A 15,170-nucleotide genomic window follows, 5' to 3' on the forward strand; every position below is an offset into this window, starting at 1 on the left:
AACGTGGAACGTGGAAAGACAACTTTTCCAACCAGCAACGAAACATCCGCTTCGTACAATGAAAAATTGTTTCGCTTTTTTGTTGTTGTTGTCAAGCTTTTATTGGCTTCCTTTCTGTTCCCCCCTTAATGGAAATGGTGACTGTTTGCGCACAGCTCGCCTCAATCGTTTGAGCGCTTGAACCGGCGAGACGCAATCATACACGAGCGCTGTTGTGGGAACGCAAGGACGCTTTCCCGTGTCCCCGGGGGTTAATATGATTCGGTAAAGCATGAGATATAATGAAGATAAGAGAGCCACGCCACGGACATGACGGGGCATGTTTTCGATTGTAATAATGTTGCACTCGCGCAATTGAAAACTACATGTCATAGGTATATGGGAATGGGTTTTCTGCTGAAGTATGTCCATAATGAAACCCCTTTTCAAGCGAAACCCACAAACACGGCGGGTGTTTGTTGTGGACTAGTAATTGAAAGTGTAATGATCGCCCCAGATGAAGGTGCTAAAAAGTGGTTGATGACTCGTGCAAGTGACAGGGAAAATTGTTTTAAATTCGTAATTTAAAAAGAACTTGGAAATGTCAATAAATTTGGACTTGAAAAAAGCACACAGAATCGTCATTTATGATAATATAGCCACGCACCATAAACCAGTCCATATAAAACTACACACCTAAATTATTCACATTCGCATGAGAAACGGTGCAGGCTGTACCAGTGGGTTTATTTTTTCTTTCCTTTGGCTTGCCACGTAGTGTCTCTGTGCCTGTGCGTTTGGGACGATATCTTCCGTACCAGGATAGTGCTAAATAAAAGATGAGCCTTGTGGAACTGAGGATGGCCGTGCCAGGTAGTATCGCGCAGCAGAAACGTGAAGCATTACCTTCAATTCGTTTGAGGTGTGTGAAGTGTATTCTAGGTCTTATAAACCTAGATCCTTGAAGGTTTAGGTGGCCAGGTAAAGACAACGTCGTGGAAAGCGAAAGCCCCCGTAAGATATCCGTATCGGGAGGGGTTTTCTAAAAAAGGGGTAAGCGAAAGTTTTATTGTCACACGGTCACAGATTACGTAGTGCTTGTTCGGAGAGGACGAGAAGGTCAAATTGGTCCGCTCTTTTTACCAAACGTTCGTAATTAATAACGACGCTCAACATGGCGACTATGTCAAGGACAATCTCCTGTGGGTTTCCCGAGGATCATACCCTGCTACGAATCTTCCTTTGTTTGTGATTTTTGAAAACAATGGTGGTAAAATTAATAGTATTGGAGAAGAATGAAAATCATATGTAAAATCCGTTTATGCTATCATTTCAAAATTTTAAAAATAGATATACAACCAATATAACAACAGCATTAAATGTAGAACAAAATGACTAATAAGGCAAAAAGCGTCCTCCTGAACATGGCTAATGAGAAGCCAACCATCCAAAACTAACTGCCAACCATAGTCGCTCTCGTCTCTCCCCAAAGGGGGAAATTGTCAATTCCCAAACCCACGGAGCATTTTTTTGCGTGGAGTGCGGCTACAAGACGCCCATATATACGCATCCTTTAGCGGCACCAAAATAATATCCGCAACACATGAATATTGCATTCGAACGGCGACTACCGCGACCCAGCGGCACAAAAAGCCGTCTCTACGGCAGCTGTCAGCAAAGAAACCGCCGTCTCTCACACACAGACAGACAGACAGACAGATAGACACGCAACGGCACCGGCCTATGCTCGTATTGCGCCATCTCGGTGTAAAGGACCTCCTATTTGCCCTTTTCGGGATCGCACTGCTGAAGGGGCAAAGCAGAAAGAAGGAAAGAAAACATTGGTAATGAGCGCGCTTCAGCATATGGTGTTGTTTTGGAGGAGCATGCTTTTCATGTGCTTTGTGACTGCACGTGTGTGTGTGTGTTTCAATTTTACGATTTTCTTTCACACACAAGCGTGATAAGAGCATCCTCCAGGAGGACGTGCGAAGAGCTTTCTTCAAATATGTCCTTTTTACTTGAACATACACAGCGCATGCTACGTCACTGTATTAGTGACCGGCTAGCAATTTGAGTGTGTGTGTGTCTGTGAAGCGATTGATGCTGTGCGTCTTCTCTAGCCTACGGCCCACTTTGATGATAAAAAATGCAACTAAAATTCCGTTCTTTTTCTGCCCCACTGCAACGGCGGTTGGTTGGTTTTCAGACGCTTTTCGCTTCTAAAATAGTTTTGGGGGACCAAAAGGCGACATAAAGTGATAGGGGGGACGCGTCGAAAACCACATCAACAAAATCTCACCACCATTTACGGTCCTTCCAAATTTACCGTGTGTATGTGAGATCCCCTCGATACATAAAACTGTCCCATTTCAGCCGACAGGATTACATACTTTACCGTGTTTATTGCAGGGCCGCCACTAAGGGTCGGGTTTCCCCATCGCAGGGCTGCAGATGAAGGGGGCGACAGAGAGAAAAACTATTGGCCCATTCCGAAGCGATAATCTACAGACAGAGTTTTCCATTTTCCAAGCCTGCTTTTGTCTTAAAAATTTGCTAAAAACGAAGAAAGGGAAGAAAAAGCGATTTTCAATTAACACCGCGCGGCCTACTTAGCACGAACTTTAGCCATAGTGCAAATTTTCCCCCCGTTCTCCGGTTACCCCTTGTGTTTGGGCCTAACAATTTTGCGTGAAATATTGGCACACACACACACGGCCAATCATCGAAAGTGCATTGATGCATCATTAAATATAGAAATCTGTTAGCACCGTTTTTCTCCCCCTGCGGCGGATTCGGCATGTGGCGGTGGATTATATGATGACGCGCGGGGTTGTTTAGTTTTACCGGCACGCACACACTCACACACACACACGTACACCGTGAGTTGTTGGTTGGTCGTTTTGGATCGATAAATGCAATTTCCCTGTCCCAGGATGGTGCCGTGCCGGGTGTCGCACCACTGTTCGTCGCCAGGGAGAGAATGGTTTGGTTGTTTTTCCTCCCCTAGCGGAGCGTTCGCTTCGGTTTCGTTTATTGCCGAGTGAATGGACAAAAAACAGGCCGGGAAAATCCGGAAAGGAAAATCTGTTGAATATTCTAACCCCGGACGAGGGGAAAGAAGCAGAAGAATTATGACTAGTGTGTTTTTTTATACTTTAGCGTTTACTTACCAATTTGGCCGGTGTTTTGAGTGGAAAAAGTCGATACGATTGTAGAAATTGTTTCTTCAACTACTATTGAGCACTTTAGGGAGTTTATTTTTGAACACTTTAGAACGAGTTTTACGATTGTTCACTATCGGTCTCTGTTTGAACTATGCTGTAAAATGGAAGCAAAGAAAATTGTTAAAAAAAATATTTTCAACGAACTTAAAGCTAATTTCTTCTGATTTTTTTCTCGTTGTCCACCGCATTAGTCCTCCGGAAAAAATTAGCAAAACAAAACACAAGCATCAATATTTCAACCAACTTGACACACACATTTGGCACACACACACAAGCACACATGTAAACTATCGTTTTGGCCGTCTTCGTTTGCCGGTGTGCGTGTGTATGCGTTACGCGTACGCGCGCTGCGTTACGGCGTGTGACGATGAATCACATAAATTTTCCGAGCATTCGAGCGAATTTTCACCCCAAGTAGGCGCCTTTTTAGCTGTGCGTTGCACTGGATGCCATGTAAATGTATGACATTTGGTTCTGCCGGCGCCTGGAACGCGGGCAAATAATCGTCACTAGTTTATACTTTTATATTAGTCGGGAGACGGGATGGAAGAAAACCCGATTAAATAAAAAAAGGAATCAGCATTACACACACAAACGGACACTCTCTCTTACACACATACACATACACGTACACACATCTAGGCTGTGTTTGAGGTTAGCTTGTTTGTTTCCTTTCCTTTTCGGGTTGTTTTTCGTTGCCAAGCGGCAGCACCATTTCTTCCTTTTCACACTATATCCTTCCAGTTTTTTTTGGAGGTTATTTTGTAATGGTCTTCGTGTAGGTGATATCCTTGGCTGTATTTTATTTTTATCTCCTCTTTCTCCCTTCCTTCACTCACACACACACATACACTTTCTGCTTCACAATATCCTTTTTCGCTTTCCTGTGCGCGGTGCTACAGAAAAAGCAAACCACGTCAACGCTGACCAAGACGAAAGCAACGAAAAGCACTGGGCGGCTTTCTGCACGGTAGCATAGAAACGGGATCCGTTTTTCTTTGTGTCACTCTCTCTCTCTCTTTCTGCTTCTGCTTCAGGGCACAGGCTTGAAACCTCCGACCGAAAAGGCTTCACTGACGCGCGCGCGTGTTGGCGGTTGCCTTAGTTACACGCCCGTCGTCGCATACACACCCAGAGCCACCACCACACCACACACACAGGATCAGACACGCATCTCCCCCCACAATCACACTCACACATACACCGTTTCATCCCATTTCTCTAACATCCTTCTAAAAAAACATCCTTCCTCTTCAGCTTCAGCGTCAAAAAGGGAAGGGAAGGTGCGCGCGCGCGCGCGCTTTTCGCCCTCCGTCGCCTTCGTCCCGGCAACTATCGACCGTTTTCAGAAACGCGTCCCATACACACACACACACACACTTACTCAGCAGAAGCACACTCCGGGACACACTCAGCACTGGCAGCACCGACGATACACAACCGCGTTGGCTCGCGCGTTCAAACATAATAAACCGGGAGGGAAAACATAAAACATGACGCCGCGGCTATGCTTCCTCCTGGCCAAGCGTGCCGGCTGCTGCTCTATTGAGTGAACGAGAGTGAGAGAGATGAAGCGTTCGTTCTTAGAGCGTTAGAGAAAAAGAGAGAAAGAAAACAGTACCTTTCCTATGTTATGAAGTAAGAAAGGGAAAACGCTACTATGAGAGAGCGAGAAGCCAAACAGCTATGCTCTCCCGATGATGCTGCCTCTTTTGTGCACAGCAGTTCATTTATTTTCTGTCCTGCTCGGGGCGAGTAAAAAAACCGTTGAGAATCGTTTGAACTTTTGGAAGCGAGAGAGAGAGAGAAAGAGAGAGAGAGAGGGATCATTTTTCAACGGTTATGCTGCCGGTCTAAGTTATGCTGGCTTATGCTGCAGGGCTTGGATGCAGCACGGAGAGCGCATTATTTTTTCCCGAGCCCCGTTCAGGTGGGTCGAAAAGTGATTAACCTTACATGGGAAATTATGTTTTTAATATAGTGTTTTTTAATTAAATATTTGAATTTGGAAAAAGATTTTTATGTTTCAAATAAACAAATTATTAACTTTCATACCTTTCTGGTAAAAAAAGTGCTTTAATAAATTCTCAAACTAAAAAATATCTCATTAAGAACCAAATTAGTTCATCTCTGCTTAGTTCTAGCTCTTCTTGCACCGCTTAGCCACTAGTTTTGTAGCGTTATGCTCAACTAGTCGCTGTGAATAGGAATCAATTCGATTCCAATTAAAATATTTCCCGTCAATCTCCTCTACCCTCCCCAGCAGGTAATTCGGCTAAAACCTTTCATCGACAACTAGGTCGATTCATATATCACGTTTTACCCCAACTAAATACCATAACTGATATCCATCCGGCATGCATGCATACCGGACGCACAATGCGTTTGGTGGATGTGGATGCTTCTGTTTCCCTTTTTCCCATGTGTTGCTATGATCCTGACTTCTCAAATCCAGCCTAGAGAAAGAGAGACAGCCAGAAAGAAAGAAAAGATCGTACAAAAGGAGCGAAAGGTATGCGGCACCGGTGGGTAATGTTATGCCACAGCGGAGCAATATGCGTTCGCGTTGCGCTGGAAATCAAATCGACGGTTTTTTTCTTCTTCTTCTTTTCGTTAATGTTAACTATCCACGGCGAAGGAAATCGTACCGTAGAAAACACACACCAGCACACGCAGAGGCTGTCCGTTTAAATGGGCTCCCTTTTTTTGGTTGGGCCCATAATTTAGATTTCCTTTTTCGAGGCTTGGAAGGCTTCCCGGGGCCCTTACCGACGCTCACACACTCGCGCACACAACCACAGGTACCCAAAGCAAAAGGGCCCACGAGATACACGAGGAACCGATAGAGAAACAATAATCAACACTTTGAAAAGAAGAGAAAGAGAGGGAAAGACAGAGATAGGGAGGAGAAAAAGGATCTTGCTGCTGCTGCTGCTTTTACGGATAGCGCGCACGCACACGGGAGAGGTTAAAGGTAGAAAACATTACAAACTACCTTTGAAAGTGGAATTAAAACTCAACTGCTAGCAATGGTTTACATATCGCCGGGATGAAAGTGTTTGCGGTGGAAAAATCTACCTATCGTCTATATAGCTTTTACGCGGGGTAGCGTTTTTCCACCTTCCAAACGGGAGCGCGTGAAATGCCAGCGAGAGGGAGTGTGTGTGTCCTGGCACAAAGCAGCAAAAGCTAATGCGATGCGATGCAAGGGCACGTTTAAATAATTTAACGCCCTTTGGATGGGTCGTTTGAGGTGTTTCCACACTCCCAACTTTCCGAAGATTATTTTTAAAAATTAAATTAAACGATAGTTTTATGCGTTTTTGACCACTTTTAGACATTTATGACCGCACGAGTCATATTTTATATTACTTATGCACATTTAAGGTCTAATTACTGAAGCTTTAAATAATTGACTATGTAAACAGAGTAATTGGTATGTCGAAACCCGTATATTTCTATAGAGATATCCTACAGATCTATACAGAAAAAGTAATGATTCTATAGCCAAAGCAAAGAAGCAACTACACCCAATAGGGCCTTTTCATAGCGCCATCTACTGAGGAGTAGCAGAACTAAACAATGTGTTGGAGGTAAAATTGAATACCTTTTCTTCTTATGTGACGCAACAAACGTAGGTGGGCTAGTTCTGAATAAGTCACTAATAAGCTTGACTATCTACTTGTTGGTGTATCATCACATAGCAGAACAAGTCAGTCAGGATCGGTACCCATATGGGGCTTGAACCGATGACGGACGTGTTATTAAGTCGTTCGTGGTATCGATTGTACTAAGGGAAAGGCTAGTTGAATTAGCTAATTATTTCAACTACCTAGAGAAAACTATACACAGGCTGTACTTGTGTTACGCGTTTATGTATCTACGAAGATTCGCAGATACTTGTTTACCTTTGAAAATTATGGGAGTTAATTGTTCTCATTTGCCAAAAAAATATAGGATGAAAAAAATATCACTTTGTTTAAACTACTAACATTACTAAAACGTCTAAAATGTGTAAATATTTATAAAATCTATGCAATTTTATTTATGCAATCGTTCATTTTTGTCCGAAAAGCGCAAATTACGAACATGTTTATTTATTTGTTTTATTTATATTAATTGCTCACGAGAAGAAGCAATGTAAATTTACACAAGAGAGAAGGGAAGGAGTATCAATTGTATTAAGCAACAGGCCAGCCACGAAAGAAGCCTGAGCGACCGAGAGGCGGTCAACTTAGCCAGGCCTAATAGAGCGCATCTATCGTCCTATGAAGGAAGCGGAATAGAGTGATGACCCAACGAAATACAATCCTTGTAAATCGTCTCTGAATCCTCTCAATCCTTTGGAGCAGAGATACTTGGACAGAAGATCAGATGATACAGGCATTCCAGTACGTAACAATAAAGGTACTTAAGAAAGAAAGGATCGCGAATTTCAGTGGACATACAACAAATTTAACCAAGACATTTGTGTTAACGGCGTAGTACAGAAGCAAGCTTTAGCTCTCTTATGATATCATTGAAAAAAATGCCAGTAAAGCATGTAAAAATGTAGATTTATAGCACATCTAACGGCTCTTGCGATAAAATATTCTATACATTACAACGCTTACTCTGAAAATAACTGTTTTGAACAGAAATTAAAAGAAAATACGCATCTTTTCTTTATATTCAATACTAGTCCAGCACATCAATCACACCAGATCACCAATGATCACCAATGATCAAAGCCAGCGATGGACTTTGCCTCTTCCGAAACCATCCAACCAACCCGATCACCGATTCATCGGCATCAGGGCTGGCTGGTGTGGTAACATTTTTACACGTTCACCTCTTTACCTGTAGCTGTCGCGTCCACTTTCCGATGTCCTCTTCTCCGAGTGGCAGAGGCAGAGTATTCAGCGGGGCAACTCGGTCGCCGGTTTGCTCAGGCCGTAAATGCTTTCACGCGTCACGCCAGACCGAAACTGCTGTGGGACAATCCTCGCGAAGTTCTTGACCTCGGTCATCGCGTCGGGATGTCAATCGGTGTGTACGTTGGGCTCGATCGATCGGACCGGTTCCCGGTCCGGAACCGTCGTTTGTTCTTGTCCAATGATGCGCATCAAGGCTTGTTTTTCGTTGTTGTTGCTTTCTCTCTTCTAACATAGCTCGGCACATTACACCTTCGCGCTTCAAGTGACAGTGACACTGCTGCTCACAATGGGCATTTGGTTGTGTGTTCCAAAAGCGGTTGGTGCATCGATTATAAATGAATTTAAAATACCAAATTTATCTTTTAAATGTACCCAGCAACGATCAAACCTTCTCGATCCAACAACATTAAGCCATCTCGTGCGGATTTGTGCAAATTATGTTTAAAGAGCAATTCAAAATAATATAAACAAAATCACCCAAAAATGATCAATAATAAGGTGCCATTTTTCAAATCTTTCACCCTCCCTATCTCGCTGTGGCAAACGGTGCGGAGAGTGTAGAATTTAAATAAAATGCTCCACCCTGCTTTCCTACCATCCTCAACCAGCCATCATCATACCATTTCAAACCTAACACCTTTTTATCTCGTCCATTCAATTAATCATCCGTAACAGTGCGCTCCGTCCCTACGCCACTCGGCTTTGGAAGTTCAGGAAGTGTTGCCCCGTGCAAGTGTTGCCGGTACATGACAGCGTACATCTGTTGACAAGCCCCCTCGATGTAAAAACAAACGATCCTATGAGCGTATGTGCATGGCCTGCTGCTTGTGGGATGATGTGCAAAAACGGAGATGTGCAGACAAATCGCTGCAACCATAGCGCCCCTGAGATATGACAACGATGATAATGATGGTGATGATGATGATGGTGGCAAATTGAAATTCGCTACTGTAGGAGGTGAAAGAATCGGAAGTGGACATACATAAAAGAGGATGTAGAATTAGGAATTCGATGTTGCGATGTTGCAATTTCATGGACTTACAAACGCTCTGTTCTAATCGCTTTCTGTGTTTATCCGTATCATTGCGGTGGCAGTTGCTCCAAGGGCACATGATAGTCAACGTACAACACAAGCTTCCCAAAACCGAATCTCCCATTACAATCCTTATGAAATCCATTCCAATCTGTTTCCAGTTCCCCTTGTCGTTCTTTTTCCGGCAGCCTTAAATTGCGCAACCGTGTCTCGTGCCGATGCTACCCAATGCTTGCATGTGCGCTTTTGCGTTCGTTCCAGGTGCGAGTGCGAACGCATCACGAGCCTTGTACCATCCCATGCAGGGTTGCTTTTGTCAAGCGTGCAGCCACCAGGATACCCAGAGCAAAGGGAGATTACGATGCCGACTGACATTGGTAAAAGCGATGTCGGCAGGCGGGCCCAGGCCTTCTGGATAACGGGGCAGATGTCCGCATCCGATCACAAATCTTTTCACAGAATGTGCCACACATCATCATCATTGCCGACGACGCCACCACCACCATTATAATCATCATTGTCATAATTCGTGGTAGCTGCAATTCAGTTTCGGTACGGTACAGTACCACGGCCCTACGGCACGGGTAAAAAAGGCCTTTTTATAGCCATCATTTTGTGTTTGTGCTTGATGTCTGTTTGTGGCACGGCACAGCATCCGAGTTTAATGCAGGCAGGCAGGCGATCTTATTGAGATTAAAATTGGTAAAAATAAATACGATAAAACATTGATTTTGCTGCTGATCTGATTCAATGCTATAACCTTCAACATTCAATATGCTACGACGAACAGTCAGTGGGCTTGAGCAAAGGGCACAATTGATCGTAAACAGAGTGAAGGAATGAATCACCTTCCCTGCCCATGCTTGACACAACCATACTTGACGATCTCTGGTTCTGGTCGGTCTGATTAAATTAGTCGGGATTAACCTCTGCGTAATGGAGCACAGGCGTGGAATTTGATGATTCAGAAGAAGGGGCGCTGCTATGCTGATTGCTATCAATTTCTTCCAAGAATTTAATCGATCAATCAACGATCAAGTGTAATTGATGAAAGAAAGGCCTTTCGTGTTAATACATTGTTCTATCGATTGATGATTTGTTGAGAAAAAACAATATACGAGTTACACAGTTGCGCAAGGAGTTTTGCATATTTCCCGAAAAAAATAAATAAATTTATTATTCAATGAGTGTTTCACATATTTTTAACTCAAACCTCTGATCTTAATGAATGAAGGAATGAATCTTAAAAAAAAATGATGTAAACCAGGTAATAGATCGAACAATATTCTATTTTAAATCTAAAAACTCTAGCTCTTTGGATATAATTGCAATAAATGTTACTTTACATTATCTGCAAATGAACCATTTCTTATCAAAAGTTTACCATACATTTGTCCTTTGTGATCGATCGGTTTGATGTTTGAAGGAGGAAACACAACATACACCAAACAACACACATTGTCTGCTCGTTACGCTTCGCTGGGTGAATAAAGTGGCCACGTTGACGCTTTGCGTGACTTCCGGAAGGTGCGATCATTCAAGGCCAAACACACCGTCGAGAGAGCATGGTTGTATGGTGTTGATCGATTGGGTGTTAACCGTCGTCGTAGGCGACACGTGTAGATTTGAATGTTTTTGAGGCGTGAAATTATGGGAAATTAGAGGAAAAATGTATATTTTTTATATTAAAATGCTTCTGAAATTAGTTTTCTTTTATCATAACAATTTGTAATTCGATTAAGAAAATTCAATTTACTCAACTGATTGCAAATAAGCTAAACCGACGCAGGGCCGTTTTGCGGCAACTAACTCCGTTAGTTTGAGAAACACTGAACACGCAACGACTTGAGCAGGAAATATTTCAAAACCAATGCAATGCAATGTTGTATGCAATATATCCCTTCCAATTTTAACGGACAACGGAACGTGGCGCGGAATAAATTTAAAACAAACATTTCCTTCGCACGTGTTTAAACAATTCATTTAATGTTCAAATAAAGCACAACAATTATTAATAACAAGTAAATGTATGTTTCAAAAGGAGGTTAATAGCGCTAAATCAAAAGCAGGAAGATAATTTAATAATATTCTTTCATAAATGGATCGCATATCGATGCTCAAGGCCATCCGGACAGTTGAAGTGAAATGAGTCATATTTTTTCTGGTGTTCTAGTCCTCTAGATCTGACCCTGAAATTATGCCTACAACTTATTTCCAAACAATTCACCCTTCTAGCCAGACAGAATTGTTGTTATCGCCGTACATTCAGGAGATGTTGGCTCAGCAAAACCTCAAGCACGTGTTGATTGTTACGCCAACTGTCATCGCGTGATACAGCGTCTTTGCTATTGATTCAGCAAATACTCCGCCGCTTGGCGACTCGCTCGTCTACCAATCCCCTTGGCCGGCGCCAATCAAAGTGACGTGCAAAAAACAACAAACAAATGATAGCAAAGCTAAACATCAATGCTAGCGATTCTATTGCCATTTAAAAATCAATTTCACTACACCACGATTATACTGTTTTAGCCTAGTTTATTTAATGCATCGCTTGACAATGCCCTGGTGCGCTGCAGGCTTTGTTCTTGCACAGCCACACGCTCCTTTCCTTATCTTACACACATGGATTTAAATGTCTACATGACTTCCCCAACCGGCTTGATGATGAGCTCGTGCACCTGCACGTGGGGCGGTGTGCCGATGGCGTACAGTACGGCCGCCGAGATGTCTTCCGCCTCGAGCAATGGCATTTCTTCCGGAATAGGAACACCGTCCAGAATTTCCGTCTTCACTGCACCAGGGCTAACGCTCTAAAAGAAGAGAAACAATTTTATGAAGAAAAGGACATTTAAATCTCTTCTCTCGCCGTACTTACCGTCACCTTAATCTTCGTACCAGCGTCCCGCATCTCGTGGCGCATCGTTTCCGTGATCGCGCGCACCGCATGCTTCGTACCGGGGTAGATGTTAAGCTTCGGGAAGTTCGGCACACTGTGGCCGGCAATGCTGCTGATGTGCACGATGTGCCCATCCACCTTCCGGTCCACCATCGACTTGTAGGCCCACTGGCTGCACAGCACCAGCCCCGTCACGTTCGTGTCGAGCACGGCGCGCAGATCGGCCGCCGTACCGAGATCGAGCAGATTGTTCTGGCGCACGATGCCGGCATTGTTTACCAGTACGTCTACCCCACCGTACGTGTCCGCGATGCGCTGGAACGTCCGCTCGATGTCGGTTTCGATCGAAACGTCACACTTCATCGCGTGAAGCCGGTTGGCCGCTTCCTTCGGCAGCTGCTGCTTCAGCTGTTCGACTCGCTCGACACGCCGGGCCAGTCCGATCGTAATCATGCCGGCTTTGGCCAGATCTTTGGCAATCTCGGCCCCGATGCCGGAACTGGCGCCCGTCACTACCGCTACCTTACCGTTCCAACGGTCCATCTTTAGCGTGTGTGTGTTGGGAGGAAAGCTCTATCAATTCGATCTCTGCAATAAGGCCACGCAGTAACACGGCTGATGTTTCACTGGTTTCACACCTCCGATGATCGATGGTAATCGCACGACTGAATGGGTGACGGTCGTGCTGGTCGCTTTTTGACTAGAAATATCATCAACGCGATTTAGGATGACTTGCAGATTGCCAGTACGAAAGCGGGGCGTGGAACTACGAAAGAGGGAGAACCAACAGCGCATGCAGGATTCGAGATTTCGAGTGGCTAGTCGTGTGCCCCGTTCCCGATGCCCCAATCGCTTTCTAACACACACCTTTACACGCAGAGGCAAATAAGCATTTGGTCGATCAGTGGCACTCAACCTGTTTGCTATTGAAGCGGTCGGTTGGTCGTTATCTGGAAATAAGTTTTTCTTCAGATTACACTTTACACATCACGCATCACAGTATCAAGTAAATATGGTTCTATTATTTACCCTCACAACATCGCTACGCACCCGAACTTAGCACCACTGATAATTGACCCACACAGGCGCGACAAATTACGCGAGAAGGCAAACAGAAACGGCTCAACTCCCTCCCACAAGGGCCTACCGATATGGACATCTCGTGTGTTTGTGTGTGCCTTAAGTTTGAGGGAAACAATTCTTCCCCATCACCAACAAACGGAAAGATGCTCACTCATGCTCTTGATGAGAGCCGCCAGCCCGTCCGCCCGTCCGCCCGCTCGCTAATAGACTCGATCATTACATCGTTACCTTTACATTCCACCAAACTGTGTGTAACCGCGCATCGGTTTGCATCATGCGTATGCGGAACAGACGACAGGTGGATGATTCTACCGGAACTACAAAACACACATCTGCATCCCCACCCACCACCTGTCTGTTCTCACTTGACGATTCTTGGCGCATAAGTAGCGGCGCGTTTGGATTTGGAAGCGACCCTATTAAAGGCACGTGGACGTATTTCTAATCAATCATCGCACGTTTGTGGATAATCAGTTGACAGTTTATCTTATCAGATTCGCTTGCTGGTGGGTGCTGGTGGAAGGAAGCAATGAACAAGATGGATAAAAGTAGAAACTCACGGTTGTGTGTATGGTGCTGTGGTGATATGGTCAGTTTTTCTTGACTACGGGCTGAGCGAGAGGTCCATGTTTGAGAGGTGCTGCTAAGAAAAGATTTGTTTAGGAAGTTCACAACATAGCTTCTTTTGCGTGAGAATCTTGTTGGTGCATGCGCAAGTGTGTTTTCATCATCTATTCCAGATGAGTAATCCTTTTCTTCATAGACCTACAACGTTAGAAATGGTTTATAATATCGTAATTTGTTGTTAAATGATGTCAACGGTATTCTTGAAACAGTTTAATATGTGGTCTTTTGCAGTATAATTGAATATTTCTTGGTTAACTTCTTTTAAGTGATAGCATCCTTGAATTGAAGAATTAAAATTACTACAGACATGATCATAAGTAATTGCTATCCGAAAATCTGAAGCCATCTTAAGTAGTGATATGCGTAAATTTCAATAAAATTTCAATTTCGTAATTTTGCCGTAGTCGTGTAGATCTAATTCCGTCGCATGCCGAATGAGATGAGCTGTTTTTGAATCATAAGGAGTTGTCTAAATTCATCCAGACTCGTCATGAGTTGTCCAGATTCATTTGGATTCGCTCAAAGTCGTTCAGAGGGAGATGTCGAGAGTCGTTTGATGGATAAATTGAAATGTTCTCCAGATTCGGATCGATCAAATTCCGGTACTTGTGAGGGATAATCCATAGTGGATTCGGGGATCAACTCCGATTCCGGCGCTCAAAATATGAATCCGACTCAGGATCATAATCAGATTCGACTCCGTAATTCCGGATGAGTCCAGTCAAGTCCGATCAAGTCCGGATGAGTCCTAATGAGTTCGAATGAGTTCGGATGATTCCGGAAGAGTCCTGCGGCTTATTCCGTGATTATTTATCGATTCGACTCTGGAAAAAAGCTGGTATCTACCCATCACTATCCAGTATAGCCCGAACTGAGGCTTTTCCAATCGAGGAGATGGCTCTGATTGTCTTCAGGCGACTCCTATTAAGCCCGGATGATTCCTGGTGGGAATATAATAGGAATCACCTGGAGTTGTTCGTATTCATCCTGAGTTGTCCAGAATCATCGGGATTGATTTGAAATTGATCCGAAGTTATCCAGAATCATCCGGAGTCGTCTAGAATCATTCACAATAATTGCGAGTAGTCAAGATTCATCCAAAGTTGTACGGGTGCACTAGAATATGTCCGGATTCATCCGAAGTTATCCGGAAGCATCCTGAGTCGTCAAGAGCCGTAAAAAAATCGTCCGAGCATGTCCAGAGTCGTACCGATTTGACCGAACACGTTCGGAATTACGGTTGGTTAGAATCACCATCTCTAATCTTGTGATGGTTCAGAATCGGATTCAGTGTTTCAGAGCTGGTTTAGGAATGGATATAAGATTATACTCCGAAATCTTTTTCTTCTTCTGTTTTGCCTGTTCATGTATGAGCACGTCTCGTAGACATGGCCAGGTCGTTAATCCGT

The 15,170-nt window shown here is 43.9% G+C and overlaps 2 protein-coding genes across 6 annotated transcripts in view; both read right to left on the minus strand.

The window, feature by feature from the left end:
- Positions 1–4,675, minus strand: part of LOC120894978 (neurotactin) — a 37,071-nt gene extending 32,396 nt beyond the window's left edge. Inside the window, exons 1-2 of one of the 5 annotated variants that reach the window (XM_040297899.1) lie at positions 4,591–4,675; positions 3,153–3,300 (exon numbers count right to left, since the gene is read on the minus strand). The gene's annotated coding sequence lies outside the window, so the exon portion shown is untranslated. The other 4 variants (XM_040297900.1, XM_040297904.1, XM_040297901.1 and 1 more) reach the window with 4 other exon arrangements.
- A 6,995-nt stretch (positions 4,676–11,670) lies between these two features.
- Positions 11,671–12,852, minus strand: LOC120908430 (farnesol dehydrogenase-like). The gene is made up of 2 exons (XM_040319406.1): positions 12,031–12,852; positions 11,671–11,965 (listed from the first exon to the last, which is right to left on the minus strand). The coding sequence occupies exons 1-2, from the start codon at positions 12,592–12,594 to the stop codon at positions 11,792–11,794; spliced, it is 738 nt and encodes a 245-aa protein (XP_040175340.1). The 5' UTR covers positions 12,595–12,852; the 3' UTR covers positions 11,671–11,791.
- Between the last annotated feature and the right edge of the window lie 2,318 nt (positions 12,853–15,170).

The sequence above is a fragment of the Anopheles arabiensis genome, chromosome 2 (assembly GCF_016920715.1).
Source record: "Anopheles arabiensis isolate DONGOLA chromosome 2, AaraD3, whole genome shotgun sequence".
NCBI lineage: Eukaryota > Metazoa > Arthropoda > Insecta > Diptera > Culicidae > Anopheles > Anopheles arabiensis.

Coding starts and splice junctions, on each gene's coding strand:
- LOC120908430 (XM_040319406.1), bottom strand. CDS start 12,594: ATGGACCGTTGGAACGGTAAGGTAGCGGTAGTGACGGGCGCCAGTTCC. Junction 11,966..12,030: donor GTACGAAGATTAAGGTGACG/GTAAGTACGGCG, acceptor CTCTTCTTTTAG/AGCGTTAGCCCTGGTGCAGT.